Source organism: Mus caroli, unplaced genomic scaffold (assembly GCF_978045245.1).
Source record: "Mus caroli unplaced genomic scaffold, Mus_caroli_1 scaffold_11, whole genome shotgun sequence".
Taxonomy (NCBI): domain Eukaryota; kingdom Metazoa; phylum Chordata; class Mammalia; order Rodentia; family Muridae; genus Mus; species Mus caroli.
In genome coordinates this window covers 98,084,038-98,100,766 of record NW_028227266.1, presented here as the reverse complement: position 1 = coordinate 98,100,766, position 16,729 = coordinate 98,084,038, and the positions used below count along the sequence as shown (strand labels likewise).

General features: G+C 41.7%; 1 protein-coding gene across 6 annotated transcripts in view; it reads right to left on the bottom strand.

The window, feature by feature from the left end:
* Positions 1-8,236: 8,236 nt before the first annotated feature.
* The window catches only part of Cep70 (centrosomal protein 70), a 56,518-nt gene continuing 48,025 nt past the window's right edge, over positions 8,237-16,729 (bottom strand). For 4 of the 6 annotated variants that reach the window (XM_085827938.1, XM_021172782.3, XM_085827937.1 and 1 more), the window contains exons 14-18: positions 12,596-12,742; positions 12,326-12,494; positions 11,072-11,186; positions 10,236-10,315; positions 8,238-9,091 (exon numbers count right to left, since the gene is read on the bottom strand). In XM_085827938.1, the coding sequence (XP_085684064.1) occupies positions 9,030-9,091; positions 10,236-10,315; positions 11,072-11,186; positions 12,326-12,494; positions 12,596-12,742 (573 nt within the window). In that variant the 3' untranslated portion in view covers positions 8,238-9,029. Of the gene's footprint in view, positions 9,092-10,235; positions 10,316-11,071; positions 11,187-12,325; positions 12,495-12,595; positions 12,743-16,729 lie in introns of all 6 variants that reach the window. The other 2 variants (XM_021172784.3, XM_029481713.2) reach the window with 1 other exon arrangement.

Below are 16,729 nucleotides of genomic sequence, written 5' to 3'. Positions count from 1 at the left end.
CAGCAGTCAGAGCCCATGATGAGTGATTTGCAACCACCTATCAGCTCTAGAGCAGCAGTTCTCAATCAGTGGGTCTCGACCCCCTTTGAGGTCCAACGAGCCTCAAAGTTTCACAGGGGTCACTTAAAACCACCAGAACTCAGATATTTGCATTACAATTCATAGCAAAATTACAAGTATGAAGTAGCAACAAACATAATTTTGTGGTTGGGGGAACTGTAGTAAAGGGTCACAGCGTGAGGAAGGTTGAGAGCCACTGCTATAGATGATCTCCACGAGCGCCTGCACGCACAGACGCACACACCTGCCCCCATGTATACAATCAGAAATGCATCTTAAAAACACACATCTACATGGATATATGGCATGACCTAGAGGGCCATGGCTGTGGTAGCAGAACCTGAGAGCATGAGCTCTCAACACGAGGAAGGCCAGTTACTTGTACCTTAAGCTGCAGATCACATCTCTGAAGTAGGATCGATGCGGGCTTTGACAACAGAGGACAATGGAGGGCTACTGCGAGGAGAAAGATGACAGCTTTTCTTCTGATGAGCAGTTTCTTTAGCCGAATGGTTTATGGGCAGTTCATAGTAACTTACACTCTCAGGCTCTGCCAGCACAGCCCTGGCCTTCTGTGTTAGCAGCAGTCCACCATCTTAAGTTGCTCAGCTAAGTGGACTGAGGATTCCTGTACCAGCACCTGAGGTCCGATTCAGCACAGCACAGGTGCTTAGCTATGTTTCTAAGCTCATTTCTTGCCTGCTGCCCCTTAGCTCTTGGAGGTAGTATACGTTTCCTCAAGTTACAGCAAGGACCTGTAAGAGTCTTCTTCGCCACTTCCCTTTTAGTGGCCAACCACCTTTTATTAGTTAGAAATTCCTATATTAATCTTTCATGTTTACTTACAAGAAACAGTGTGGCTTCTGCCTACTGGGTGACAAAGTATATATTCAGAATTTTATGATGATCAGCAAAATCAACAAAAAAAGACAACTGAAGTATGAAACTTTCAAGTCAGTAGTGGAGAAGATATTATAAAGAAAAATGAACCATTTCCCAATGAGGAGATAGGGGTATAAAGAAAAACAATACAAAATACAAAGAGGATGGTCAAAAGACCTCATTCATAACACAAAAAAGCATACTGAAATATCTAGACTAGCAACTAACAGTTTGAAATAAAGCACAGCAGTGCACATTGCTTCAAAGAGGACCACTTAAAAGACAATGCAACGAAAAGGATATACCCAAGAACACATTCAACTCTGTTTATATGAATGGTAGCGAACATGTTAAGAAGAGACTGCCTCTACTCAACCCCACAACGCAGCCCATGTTGTGTGGCAAAAAAAAGAAGCAAGAGTGTCTAAAACCAACCACTTTTATAGTTAATGTTCCTACCTCAAAAAAATCACTGAGAATTCTCCATTCACATCGTTAGCCAAATAATCAGTATTGCCCAAGCTGCACAGTATGTAGTCACGTGATGTCACACAGCACCTTCCTCTTAAAACTGGACGCTTTCATTTTGAATATATACATATATATATATATATATATAGAGAGAGAGAGAGAGAGAGAGAGAGAGAGAGTCTAGAAAACTTGTACACAAATGCAGAGGACGTCATGCATGCAAAATCTAAAATAATCTAAAGGTAAGTCATGTGAATTGACCAGAATGCTTTTTAGCAAGATTGCTGAGTAGAAGTAGATTTTAAAGTCGATTGTAGCTCTGAGCAATTAGGAAATGAAATCAGAATTGCAAAGGTAATTTCTAAGTGAAGGCAGGCAGAGCCAAGGGATCTGCTTACATTACCCCTGGCCTCAGGCTCAAGTACAGGACATGTTAGGGTTAACCAAATCTATTCAACATCCGAACTTGTATCAGTGACATAAAAACTACAAAAAGAAGAGTTTCTACTGCTGTGATGAAACACCATGGCCAAAAGCCAGCTGAGGGGAAAAGGGTTTATTCAGCTTCGACTTCCATACTGCTGGTCATCACTGAAGAAAGTCAGGACAGGAACTCAAAAGGGGCAGGAAGCTGGAGGCTGCCGCTTACTGGTTTGCTCCCCAGGACCACCAGTCCATGGATGGCAACACCCACAATGAGCTGGGCCCTCCCGCACTGATCACTAATTGAGAAAATGCCTTACAGCTGGATCTCAAGGAGGCATTTCCTCACCTGAGGCTCCTTCCTCTCTGCTGACTCTAGCTTGGGTCAAGTTGACACAGAACCACCCAGTACAAACACCCTTCTAGAAATAGGCACATTAGAGCTTTCATTTCAGGACTAATGGGACTTGCTGCCTCAAATGGCACTCTGGTCGTAAGTACATACAGACCGCACAGGACCAAGTCATGGCCTCCAAGCAGTCCAAGATTCACAGAGGTGAGAATGCAGATCAGAGAGAGGCATGATCAGCAGAAGAGTCAGGAGTAGACGAGATCTCTTAAGAGAATGACGCTGAGTAGAGTACCAGGAGGATGGGAACACCTTTTTTTTTTTTTTTTTTTTTTTTAATTTCCACTCCATCTGTTTATAGCTGCCGTGGAACCCTGAAAGCCTTCCTTCTGAGAAGCTCTTCCAGCAATGTTTGCCCTCATGTTGCTCAAGCCCGTGGGAAGATGAAGGGTTGGAGGTACTTCTGAAACTCCCATGATTTTATTTTCACATGTCTAGTAGAAACTGCTTCAGAGAACAGAGTTACCACTTTCCATCCAAGGATACATAGGAGTAAAGACATGGACATCTTAGGTTCTGGTTTGACACCAGCTAGGCTGAAAACCAAATCAGGCAGCTAAGGGCAGAGGCCTTGGGATGTGGGAAGCATGAGGAATTGTGTCAGCATGGACAGAGAGGTGTCAGGTGATCATATTAGGTATGTGCATATGCATGAAGCTGAAAGGCTTTTTCTGACTTTCAGCAAGGGTCTAGGACATGGCACCTGAGCAGCTGGACCTACATGATATTCCAACTTCTGAACAATAACTTACTACGGGGCAAGGCTACTCACCCATTTTCTGCTCCTGCCTCTGATTCTCTTTTTGGGGTGGTCTATAGTTCAGTTGGTGGTTTCTGGTGGGATGGACTGACTAGTTAGGCGGTTTCTGGTGGGATGGACTGACTAGTTAGGCGGTTTCTGGTGGGATGGACTGACTAGTTAGGTGGTTTCTGGTGGGATGGACTGACTAGTTAGGTGGTTTCTGGTGGGATGGACTGACTAGTTAGGTGGTTTCTGGTAGGATGGACTGACTAGTTAGGTGGTTTCTGGTGGGATGGACTGACTAGTTAGGCGGTTTCTGGTGGGATGGACTGACTAGTTAGGCTGGACTCTTCAGCCCTGCAGCATTGCTGAACTCTGCAGAGAGACAGCAAGCTATGAGTTCAGTGTGGTTGGCTGAAGTTGCTCTGGATCAAGTAGAAGACTAATCAGCAGGGTGATGCCCATATAAGCTAGTGGGTGCTCTTGCTAGCCCACTAGAAGACTAAATGGTTTCATTCTTGATCATGGCTGGGGTTCCTGAGGATGAACACTCTTCCTGTGCTGGGGACTGACGCTATCGCACCAAATACCAAACTAAAGGAGGCCTATCGGCAGCTGGCAGTGACAGCTCATCCTGGTAAAACTCATCCTGGACCTCGGAGCTTGTCAGGGTTTTGTGGGCAGCTTAGGGACACTGACAGCTGCCTAAAAGGCAGAAAGTCTGAGATGAAATGAATGGTAGAGAATGTGCTGGAATGGTCAGTGAATGAATCGAGGTGTAAGAGGAACTCAAGGCGGCCGTGACTTCTGTGATAAATAGCTGGTATCAAGGAAAGCTCTGGAGGTTTGAAACGCACCAGGCACTTAAGAATGCTGGGCACTCCATTGGACTTGCAAACTTTATATGCCCCAATATAGGGGAATGCCAGGGCCAAAAGAATGGGAATGGGTGGGTAGGGAAGTGGGGGGCGCTATGGGGGACTTTTGGGATAGCATTGGAAATGTAATTGAGGAAAATATGTAATAAAAATATTAAAAATTAAAAAAAAAAAAAAGAATGCTGGGCACTGTGCTAAGCCTAATAGACTGTACCCTAATGGGGCAGGGGACTTGGGGGTAGTAAACCATGTTAGGCCTCAAGATCACCTACTGTGTACTGATGGTGGGAAGGTCTGTGACATCAGAGTAGGATAGATGACAGCATGAGAATCTCCCAGGATACCCAGAGTTCCATACTACATCACATTTGGTCCTGGGTTACTGGGGACCAGTGGTCCGAAGAGAGCCATCCCAGATGTCTCTCCTGCTGATCTTCAGGATTTCTAGAGCCCCTTTCTTCAATTAGTCCCTGGCCAGATGTCCACTGGGAACTTTTGTGCTGTCCTTCAGCCTGGCTCTGGGGTCACTGCAGCCTCCAAGGCCAACACAGTACACAAAAGAAGCCAGATCATAACTGTGGAAGTGTGAGGAGGCCCTCCTCCATGGCCGGCATCCCTGCTCGCTCTTCTCAGAAGAGGGCCGGGGTGAGTCAACAGGGCTGGGTCACACAGTACAGTACTTGATTTGTCTCAAGTATTTGTTCAAGGGAATTTTAAAATGGAAACCACTCACTCAGTACTCACAGGAAGCTCCCCAGCCACTCCCTCCCTCTCAGCACTCAGAAACAGAATCTTGTTTTCTGATGACATGAACGAGGAGGAGGCTGGTTAGTCTGAAGGGCAAAGGGCCTGGGCCTAGGATACAGCAAGTTCCCTTATGGCAAAAGCACTAGGCGTTTCTCTGAGTATGTGTGCCTTTGTCTTACCATTGGCTTTTAAAGCAAACAACATATATACCTCTCCTTTAAAACTGCATGTATCTCATTGATTCATCCAGTTCAGGGGGTTCCCCTCTTCACATTGACAAGAACAAGCAGACAGAATGAGCAAGCATGCATGCAGTCCTGATTGTGGAGCTGTGTAGAGCAGACACTGGTTTGCTTTCTATGTACACAGACACAATTGCCTCTGAGGTCTAGCAGTTTTGGTTTGGGATACATATGCTAGAAGCCTTGCACACGTGTATAGGGATATATGCCGACAGCAGCACAGTTCACCACAGCCACAATCTGGAAAGCACTCGACAGCCAATCCTCAGCACAGCAAGGGGACAACACTCCACGGCAATGACGACAAAAGGGCCTAGACTGAGCATGCACGGATGTATAGCTCAACCACAACACTGAACGAAAGGGAGACTACAATTATATTTTTTTATAAAACAGGCAAATATATTGGTTCAGGCATGCTCATGAAATCAGAGGAAGTGACTGACATAAAAGGATGCTAGTAACCTCTGGGAGCTTAGGAAGTATGAGACAGCCAAGCCTGGGCTAGAGTACAGCTTGGTTGTTACATGGGTGTTTACTTTATAACCATTTAATTACACCTGGTATTTATAATTTACACACATTTTAAAAGTTAGTACAATAAAATAAATAGTTGCTATTAAGATAAAATCAGGCAGCAAGATGGCTCAGTTGGTTAATGGCTGAGTTCAGTCCCCAGAGCCCACACAGGGGATGGAGAGAACTGACTCCAGCGAGTTGTCCTCTGACCTCCACAAGCATGTTGTGGCACATGTGTGTGCACACACACATATACATAACACAAACTTAAAAGTAATTTAAAAATGAACAAAGCCGCCGGGCATGGTGGCACACACCTTTAAATCCCAGCACTTGGGAAGCAGAGGCAGGTGGATTTCTGAGTTCGAGGCCAGCCTGGTCTACAAAGTGAGTTCCAGGACAGCCAGGGCTACAGAGAAACCCTGTCTTGAAAAACCAAAAACGAAAAAAAAAAAAAAATAAAATAAAGTCAGGAAGGGTAGTGCACGCCTTTAATCCCAGCTCTCAAGAGACAGCTGCAGGTGGATCTCTACGAGTTGCAAACCAGCCAGGGCTACATAGTAATGTCCTGCCTCAAACAAAACTGAAATAATAATAATGATGATGATGATAATAATAATACTATAATGAAAGAACAAAATTACATTCAAGACAGTGAACATGAGTAGCAATAAAGAAGGATATTAAGATAATACATAAATTAGATTTATATGTGCTTAGAAAATGGGCTCAAAATAAATAGAATAAAATTCAGCAAACATATAGATTTTAGTATCTCCTGGAAACTGACAAATCAAGTAGACAAAAAATGGCAGGAATATAGGTATCAACAACACAATAGCAAAATGTACCAACTTTTAAAATATATGAAATATATTAAAATTAATTTAAAATCATAAAGTCTGAACAAATCTAAAATCTCCATAGGAATATAGCATATTCTGTTGCTGTGATAAAAACCCATAACCAAGGCAACCTATAGAGAAAGTTTATTTGGGCTTACGGTTCCAACACAGAGTCCTCACGGTGGAGAAGCCCAGCAGCAAGCAGCAGGCATGGAGGCAGGAAGCAGGTTGTTGTGAGATCATATCATAAAATGCAAACACAAGCAGAGAGAATGATTATAAATACTCCAAGCCTGCTAGTGATGTACTTCCTGCAGTAAGGTTCCACCTCTCAAAGGCTCCATAGCCTCCCCAGCTACACCAATGTGGGCAGGGGTGGAGAGTGTCAAGTGTTCAAATAGCTAAGCCTATGGCGGACATTCTCAATTCAAACCACACAGCACTGCAAACATAGATATGCACCAGCACTTGTTAAATTTTACACTTCATGTATAGTTATTATATTAATTATACATCAAAAATTGTTTTCAAATGTGTTTTCAAATGCTTAGATTTACATAGTTCTATATATAAGTCAGAAACAACTGCAAGACTTTTATAGTTTTAAACAACTAAAATTAGATAAAAGTAGACATATCATGTCTTCTATCAGCAAGAGTCTAAAAACTAGCTGGGCAGTGGTGGTGCACACCTTTAATCCCAGCACTTGGGAGGCAGAGGCAGGCGTATTTCTGAGTTCGAGGCCAGCCTGGCCTACAAAGTGAGTTCCAGGACAGCCAGGGCTATACAGAGAAACCCTGTCTTCGAAAAAAACAAAAACAAACAAACAAACAAAAAGAGTCTAAAAAGGATTTCTATTATTGTGACAGTCTTTAATCGCCTTTGAGGCATCTCTAAAACACTCCTGTCCTCTGGAAAAGGATTTGAAATCTGTCTTAAACTAAGAGTTACCTATGAGATTAAAACTTGTTGCTAAAATTTAGGTTAATAAAATCTTTTAAGAGATTTTATTATGTGAGTACAGGTGCCTATAGAGGCCTGAGGTAGGAGGCATTGGACCTCCTTAGAGCTGGAGGTACAGGCAGTTGTGAATCACCCAACATGGGAACTCACACAGGCACTGAAGTAGGATGCTCTGCAAGAATGAACATTCTTAACTGCTGAGCCTTCTCTCTAACCCCTATTATAATCTTTTAGTTGCATTTCTTTTTTTCTCAAATATTGTTAAGGCCAGATGTGGGGGCACATGCCTCTAATATTATCACTTGAGGGTGGTGCAGAGTTCAAAGTTAGCTTTGGCAATAGTGAGTTCAAAAGCCAACCTGGAATATGGGACAACCCATCTTAAACACGTGCCTGTACTCACTCACTCTCTCTCTCTCTCTCTCTCTCTCTCTCTCTCTCTCTCTCTCTGCACATTGTCAAGACTTCCAACCTTTAGGCCAGCGAGTTACATGAGTGCCCAGTGCTCTGGCAGAGGACCAGAGTTCAGTTCAGTTCCTAGTACCCACATTGGGTTGGTCACAGCTGCAGGTAACTCCAGCTCCAGGGGATCCAGCACCCTTTTCTGGACTCCATGGGTACCTACAATCACACATGATGTGCATGCACACACACACACACACACACACAGAGAGAGAGAGAGAGAGAGAGAGAGAGAGAGAGATACAGACACACACACTTAAAAATAATAAAATTAAATCATATACAAAGTTTTAGAAAGACTTCTAATCCTCACAAAATTTTCTTGAGAGTAATTCAATCAATTCAGAATAAATAACCAAATGTTTTTAAAAACAACTTCATCAAAACATTCTACAGATTATGGGTTAGTTATAGCAGTTTCTCAATCTATGGGTCACAACCCCTTTGGGGTCTTGAACAACCCTTTCACAGGGGTCACCTAAGATTATCAGAAACACAGATATTTACATTACAATTCATAACAGCAGCAAAGCTACAGTTGTGAAATAGCAATGAAAATAATTCCATGGTTGGGTTCACCACAGCATGAGGAAGTGAAGTAAAGGGTCAGAGTGAGTACTGAGACTAGAGATCAAGGAGAGCGCAGTAAGAACAGGACTGTTCAGTGACTGCAGGAAGGATAACGCCCAAGGAGTCAGTCCAGGGAGAGAACACGACTCTATTGTTAGCGAGACAAATAAGTCACTAAAAACACTTACGTTTGGAAACTCTTTAGGAAAACTTTATTTGTGATCTTATTTCTTTATAAAAGTACATTACATAGTATTGCAAATAAAGACACAGAAACACTTCTACGTGATCATCTATTTCACTCCATGACTCACTTCCTATCTTAATACAAAGATGAAACCTTTTCTTCTTGCTCTGACAGGGCAATGGCTCTAAGTCTTTCTGAATAGAAGATGCCCACTAAGCCTTGCCTGGAGAACAGAGGCTTCCTATCGGTTGGGCTTAGAAAGCAACTGGCATTCTTTTTTCTCTGACCAAAGGGTCATTAAACCTTGAAGTTAACTGCCACTTTCTGCTTTGCAATGTCTCCATGAGTCTCTTTTGTTACCCACAATCTCTTCCTTACATTTTACAGCACTCAAGCATTGCTTAGGAAACGATTAAGGAATCTAAAGTTAACTCACTATTTTAATAACTTAACAGCTACATTTTATTAAATAATCAAAAATAAAAATTATATGGGTTGAGCAGACCCAGGGGTGAGAGGACGAATTCTGAGAGCTGATCTGTGTAGAGCCTTGTTTCAGGATCAGACCTTTACAAATGCTTAGAATGTTAAGAATGCAGTTTACACAGTGAAGTTGACCTGATTTGTTTTCAGTATGAAAGGATCTTTAATTTTTTTACTGCAGGTACGATGGCATCCAAGTCATCAATCTCTGTAACAGAAAAAGGAGGAATTAGAAAGGGAGCGGCGCTTCCAGTGCAAAGCTCATAGACGGGAGACGGGAGACGCTCTCCACAGAAGCCGCCTTCACACACAGGGGCAGCAGTAGCTGCGTGCTCTTGTGCACAGGGTTCTCTCCCAGGTTGGCTGCAGACTACCACTGCCTCCCACAGGGGATTCACAGGGAATCTGCAGCGCCCCCGTTGACTGGCATGTATCTTACCAGACACAGGCTTAGTAACACATCCAGTTGGCTGTGTTTATGATACCTTTGTCTCTCTTTAAATCTCTGTACAGCTACATGGGCAAGCCAACATGGGTCCCAGCATGGGTCTCATTATACACTGAAAACATGCATCTCTTTTGCAGGTCTCCACAGACAGTGCTCCTTCCTGGCTCTTTTAGTCTCATAGTAGAGTGTTCTCAGCCTTCTTTGGGGAGATTTGTCCAGTGAGAGGTGTGTGACACCTCAGAACAAGCCTCAGGGACACAGCCTATCCTGTATGGACTTCCGGACATAGCAGTTCAGGTTCTTTCGGAGATTGATTTTTCTCCTAAGGTATCAGACTTCACTCTCTAAAGCTCTTGTTCTCAGAGGAAGCAAGTACTTTCCCTTAGCCAGACAGCATCCCTTGGAAGGTTCCAAGCAGCGGGCTCTACATTTTTCTAGCTTATTTTGCTTGGTCATGTTTTAATAAACAATGATAGAACCCAGAGTCTCACAAAATAATGCCATTTCTCATGAGAAGTTACCAAAACAAGATAGTCCCAGAGGGCTGAAGAGATGACTCAGCACCTGCTGCTCTTATAAGAGGGCCTGGGGCCCGCCCGTTCCCAGCACCAACAGTAGCTAGCTGACTATAAGTCTAGTTCCAGAGCATCAGACCATCTCTTCTGGCCTCCATTCATACATGCAGGCAAATACCCAGACACATAAGAAAAGAAAAAGATAGCTTTTATTTCTTTATAGGCTGTTTTTCTATTCTGTAAATTAATCCTAACCAAGTCTTCCTGCAAAGCAGTTATTACTTTCCAAACACCTAAAGTAAGACATGAACCTAATTTCTAAGAAATTCCCCTTCAAATCCACCAACACCTTCCAAGAAAGAGTCAGCCACCATCAACAGACATCTCACCTAAGATTTCAAGAAGATCATTAGCAAAAGCTTGAAACGCTGGAAAAAATTCCTCATGCTCTTCCAATTTCTTGATAATACTGTTTAAAACATACACAGTTTACAAAAAAGCACCGCCTTTAGAACATTTGCTAGAAATAGGCTTCTTTACCCAATATGCAACTGAACAGTAAGTACCAGTGGTCAGTAAAACAATGGAAGGAGCGGAGAGGCCTGAGAGACCGTATGAAAAACTCAACTGCCAGATTATATAAGGGTTCTTACTGGAAAACATGCAGAATATATAGATGATACATGTGTGTGTGTTTATATATACATATATGTCTTATATGTTTATATATATAAACACAATACATACACACACATACACACACAAACATATTCCCATAATATACTTTTTAAAATATCAGTTTTTACATTGGTGGTACATAGTCTTTTAAAAATCCTTAATATTTCTCTTCTAAACAAAAAAATATGACTAGTAATTATTAGTTTTGGTAGTGTCCTAGAAATAAATTATATGTTATAATCCAACTCAAGAATTGGTTATAAAGATTTTAATTTCACCATATATAACTTGCCCCAAGGGTGAGTTCTGCTAGACTTCCCAACAGCCCTATGTGAGCTTACAACCCCAACAGTTTTTATCTTGAGTACATGTGACACATCTTTGGTGGCAGCACTCTGGAGGCAGAGGCAGGCAGCTCTTTTTTGGTTCAGGGCCACACTGATCTACATAGAGTTCAAGGACCCCTGGGCCCTGTCACTGCCAACATGGACAGTCAGGGGCTGGGAGAGCGTGGAGCCTTTACTCTGGATGCGTTTCTAACAAATACCTTTGTAGGTCCTCAGGTCCTAACACTTGCTTAACCTGCTCACTCACATCCTTGTTAATTATCTCACACAGCTTCCCAACTGTGCTGACCACCACACACAATGACGACGAACTGTCTGCAAAAGAGAAATGAAAGCATAAGATATATTTTTAAAGAATTTCCAAAATCACCCCCTGGTTCAGTTGTACTCACTTTATTTTTGTGGCAGAGGGATTAAGATTTCTATTAGTTTGCCCTCTACCACCCTTCGCCATTTCTTTAAGGTACACTATCTCCTTGAGCCTGGAGTCCACATTTTCTTGGCTAGGCTCAATAATAGTGTTTCCATTCTCCACAGAGCGAGGTAACAGACACTTGTGAGCTAGCCAGCTTGGGATGCTACTTCTGGTACGCATGACTGCAGAGAGTGTGTTCTTACCCGCTTAACCATCTCCCAGCCAGGGAGGGTTTGTTTTAGCAGCGTCTCATGATTCCTAGGCTGGCCTACACTAGTTGTTATGTATCAAAAAATGATCCTGAACTGAACTTTAAAAAAAGGATTTATTTGCAAGTGTGTATGAGTGTGCACATGTATACATGTGCACACAAATGTGTTTGCACACATGGAAACCAGAAAAGAGTGCTGGAGTCCTTGGAGCTGGAGTTATGGAGATTTAGGCATGTCTGCATTGTTATATGGGTGCTGGGACATGAACTCCAGTCCTTACAAGTTCCCAGCAAGGGCTCATAACCAGTGAGGCAGCTCTACAGCCCGTGACCTTGAACTTCTAATCCTCCTGCCTCCATCTCCTGAGGATGTTCACCACCTTGGATTCTATATGTGCACCACCACACCCTGTTTATTCAGTACTGAGAATCAAACCTAGAGTTCATGCATGCTAGGCAAGCATCTTCCAACTAAGCTAAATCCCTCCCCCTGGTTTTGTTTTTTGGAGTTGTATGTCTTTGTGTGTAATTAATAGGAGTTTTGTGAGTTCTGGTGGTACCCACAAGCAATCTGAGCACTTGGAAGGTGAAAGACAAAGACCAGGAGTTGAAGGCCAGCTTTGGCTACAGTGAGAGCAAGGCAACATTGTCACCAAACACAACAAATCCAACCCAAACCCAACCCCAAGCCCCCAAACCACCCAAAACAGCCAAATCCCAGAATAACCCTAAACCCTAAACGACCCAAAACCCAAACCAAGCCCCAAACTTGTTAATTTATTCAGAATAATTCTTGACTTGATTCCCCAAATGACAAAGGGTCATCACCTAATTCTAAGAGCTCCTGAAGGTTCCTTACAGCGTTGTTCATTTCTCCAAGCCTGGTGTACACTTCATTCATCCGGGGATAGACTCCATTTAAAGATTGCACATCAAATAGCTTTTGGAAGTGAGAAACAATAGCTTGCAAAGTTTGAGAGTTGGGCGTGCTGCTGGTCTATATAAAGAAGGTGAAAGGGTAGTTTACAATTTGAAATAATATTAAATGTTAACATAAGCCTTGAAAATGAGAACAATTATATAAGTATCAAACGTTACCTCTTTCTGGTTTTCAACTTCTTCCAACATGGTATCCACCATAAACAACAGATCTCCTACTTTGACACCTTCCTTTTCATCCAGTTTCTTTAAGCTATGCCAAGGCACCAGTTCTGCAGACAGTATTTTCAAGGACTTATACAAATCCTTAACAAAAGAAACGACATGGCATTACTGGTTATAGAATAGTTTATATAGTAACACTAACAGCACAGTAATCATGGGGGCCTAAAAACACATAGCTATATAACCACCATTAGTATTTTTAATACCATTGCCAATTTAAAACAAGTCTGGATGTTCTAAGTAATAATGCTATTTAAGTAGTTATATTGTTTTTTAAAATTATTTTATCAGTGCTGGAGATAGCCCAGGCTCTCCATCACATATACACAGCAAATATTTTACCATGGAGCCATATTTCTAGCCTACATTTTAAATATTTTTGTAGCAATTTTGGAATGAGATTTACATACCAAAATATTAACCTTTACTAAGTACACAGTTTGATGGTTTTCATCTTTTCACAGTGGTACAAAACAGACCACTGTGTAAGCTCAGAATTCATCCGTCTTCTCAGAAGAACTCCCACACCCAGAGCTGGAGACATACTTAGCAGTCAGAGCACTTGTCTTACAAGAAGAGCCAGGTTCAGTTCCTGACACCCACATGATGGTTCACAACCATTCATAACCCTAATTCCAGAGGATCGAATGCCCTCTTCTGACCTTCTCAAGAACCAGGCTATCATATGGTGCACAAACATACACACACGGAGGCAAAATGTCCATACATATAAGAAATGTAAAGAATAAAGATTAAAAAAGAGATCCCCCCCACTCACAGTCCTTTCTACTCTCCTCCAGCCTCTATAACTACTGATCCTCTTCCTGATGCTGTGAATTTGCCTATGCCTGGCATTTTGTGTAAATGAAATAGTAAAAGTGGCCATGTATGACTGACTTCTTTTGAAAATCCTCTGCATTTATTATTGATTACAATTTAAATTAGTACAGGCATCATATAAAACAGTATAAAGAGCTTCCTCCAAAAACTAAAAATAAAGCTACCACATAGCCTAACAATCCCCACCCACGTGTACACATCCAAATGAGATGAAACAATATCAAAGAGATGCTAGCTTGTACACGCTCACTGAAGAACTATTAAGAATTGCCAAGATATGGGCTCAGTGTAGGTATCCAATGATAGATGAACGGCTATGGCTGAAAAAATATGTGTGCATAAATACATGCATACTCATACAGCGGGATATCAGCCACAAACATGATGGCATTTGTCATCTACTACAACATGGACTAGAACTAGAAGACATTATGTTAAGTGAAATAAAACACACAAATACTCATGGTAAATGTTTTAAACGTTAATCTTATAGTAGTTACCGAAGGCTGAGTAGGGTGTGAGTGAGAAGGAATGGAGAGAGGATGGTTAACAGACACAGAGGTGCAGCTGGGTAAGAGGAACAGTTTGCAATGTTCTATACCACACTAAGGTAACTAAGGCTCACAAAAATTAACTCTTTAAAACGTCTGAGAATGCTGATGTTCTCAACACAGATCGCTACTCACTGTATTAGAATGTCAACCTGTCCCTGACATACATGAATGGTGTATGTTAATTAGAATACAACATACAAGGCCAGGCTTAGTGACATATGCCTTTAATCCCAGCACTGGGAGGCAGAAGCAGATGGCCCTCTGTGAATTCAAGGCCAGCTTCGTCTGCATAGGAGTTCCAGGCTGGCCAGGCTTGCATAGTAAGGCCTGTCTCAAAAAATAAATATGCAAATCTAGAGGAGTCTATACCACACACTGCTACATTTCTCCTTTCTACTCATCTCTCAAATGCATCCTTCTCTTTTAGGTCACATCAGACCCTAAGGAAAAACAGTATCTTGGGAGATGTCCGTCCCAAACTAGAAAGTTGCTACATTATAATGAACTCTCCATATGAGGCCTCAAAGGCCCTCTACTGGTCTAGGACTACAGATATTCTGGATACTATATACAAATATTAATTGAGCACTCATGTATCATGAAGAGCTCTGAGGCATATAAGAACAAATATACCTTTTTGTTTCCCAAGGATGTCACAGAGTCTTAACAAGTGACTGGGTAATAGGGCCAAATACTGAACTCTCCATATGAGGGCTCGTCCAACTTCATGTGCTAAGCTGGATCTGGAATCTGTACCATAAATGTTAGAAGCACTACTAAAGGCCATGAGCTACTTCAGTGGCACAAGTAACTAATTCTAGCCAATTGCCTCAGGTGTCCTGACAATACTCTTAACTGTAAAGGTAATTTCTTGCCTCCTATTCAGAAAACTACACAGTAGCCAGAAGGCAGCATTCTTGCCACGCCTTGCTTGGGTGATGCTCAGAGTAATGCCCTCTCTACCAGACTCTGGAGTACAAATCGCCCACATCATTCCCCTGCACTGCACCAGGGTGGCCATCTTTACTGTATTTGTTATGTCTAATAATATACTGCAGAGTTATTTAAAAGCTCATGGTTTAGCGTGTTTTGTCTGTCTAGTTAGTCTGAGTTTTATGTTCATAGTTTTGTAGTACTTTTCCATCTCACACATAGAAAAATAATGGTATCTGTAAATTTGGTTCCTCCCTTTGTCTCCTTTCTCTAGTTTTTCTTTTCTGTTGTAAAGGCAAGGGCTGTTTCTATTCTAACTCTTCTGAAAAGGAGGAAGGCAGTTAGCAGTGTTGTCCCTACAGTGAGCTCTGGGCCAAGCACTGAGTGGGACATGCAGTGTCCAGAAGCCATCTCCACTCCACCCTTTTCTGGGAAACAAATTAGAGAAACTCAGCATATAAAGTAGTGTATTAATCCAGCACTGTCATTCGACCAAATGCTTAGATATTGTATGGCTCTGTCTAAACCCTAAGAGGGAAAAAAAGGAAATAAATTTAGGTTGAGTGCCAAGACTCTTTCATAGATTGTGCACAGATATGATTTTAAAAGTTAAAAAACTCAAGCCAGGTGTGGTGGTGCATGCCTTTAATTCCAACATTAGGCAGATGGATCTCTGTGAATGAAGCCAGCCTGGTCTACTAAGCAAGTTCCAGGACAGCCAGGGCTATACAGAGAAACCCAGTCTCAGAAAACAAAAACAAGGGCTAGAGAGATGGCTCAGTGGTTAAGAACACTGGCCGCTCCTCCAGAGGTCCTGAGTTCAATTCCCAGTAACCACATGGTGGCTCACAACCATCTGTAATGAGATCTGATGTCCTCTTCTGGTGTGTCTGAAGACAGAGACAGTGTATCCACATACATGAAATAAATAAATCTTTAAAAAACATACAAAAAACAAAGACAAAAAGCAAGCAAGAAAACAAACAAACAAAAAATCCCTCTAGTGGTCTGGAACTATAATTATTCTGGATAATACGGATTAATTTGTATCATGAAGAGCTTTGAGGCATATAAGAACAAATACAACTTTTTGTTCCTAAAGAGGTCACATACTCTTCGCAAGTGTCTTCGGGTAAGAAGACAAAATGCTGACAAATGTTGTCAGTGAATCTTATCTTTATTAACCATAGTAGAATTGTATATATTATAGGTTACTGAAAAACTCCAAGGCATAAATACATTACTATTAACTTTATAACAAATCACTTCTCAATAAACTAATAAAAAAATGGAATAAGCTCAAGTTACACAATAAATATAAAATGATCTATAAATCAAATGTGAATATATCTAATTTCCTAGTTGCTTCTTAACAATCAACTTCTCTAGAGATTAAACAAACAGAAATAAACCCAGTTCTGACAAAGAAAAATAAAATGTTAAGATTGTAAAAATATTCCCCATTAAGATGAAAGTGAGGCTAAGTAAGACATTGATCCGAGCATGTGCAAAGGTCAGGAAATGTGCAGCACAGATCTCAGCAGGAGGAAGATACAGGGTATGGAAGAACTCAGAAGTGCAAAGATGAATCCACTACAAATTCTCAATGAGAGAAACTCCAAACATTTTCTGTGGTAGAATTTTGGAGGAGGCAAGCTTATCAAAACAAGCAATTTACAGGATTAGAAATATGTAAGGCCAAGCATGGTTGATCATGCCCACAATTATAGCACTCAGGAGT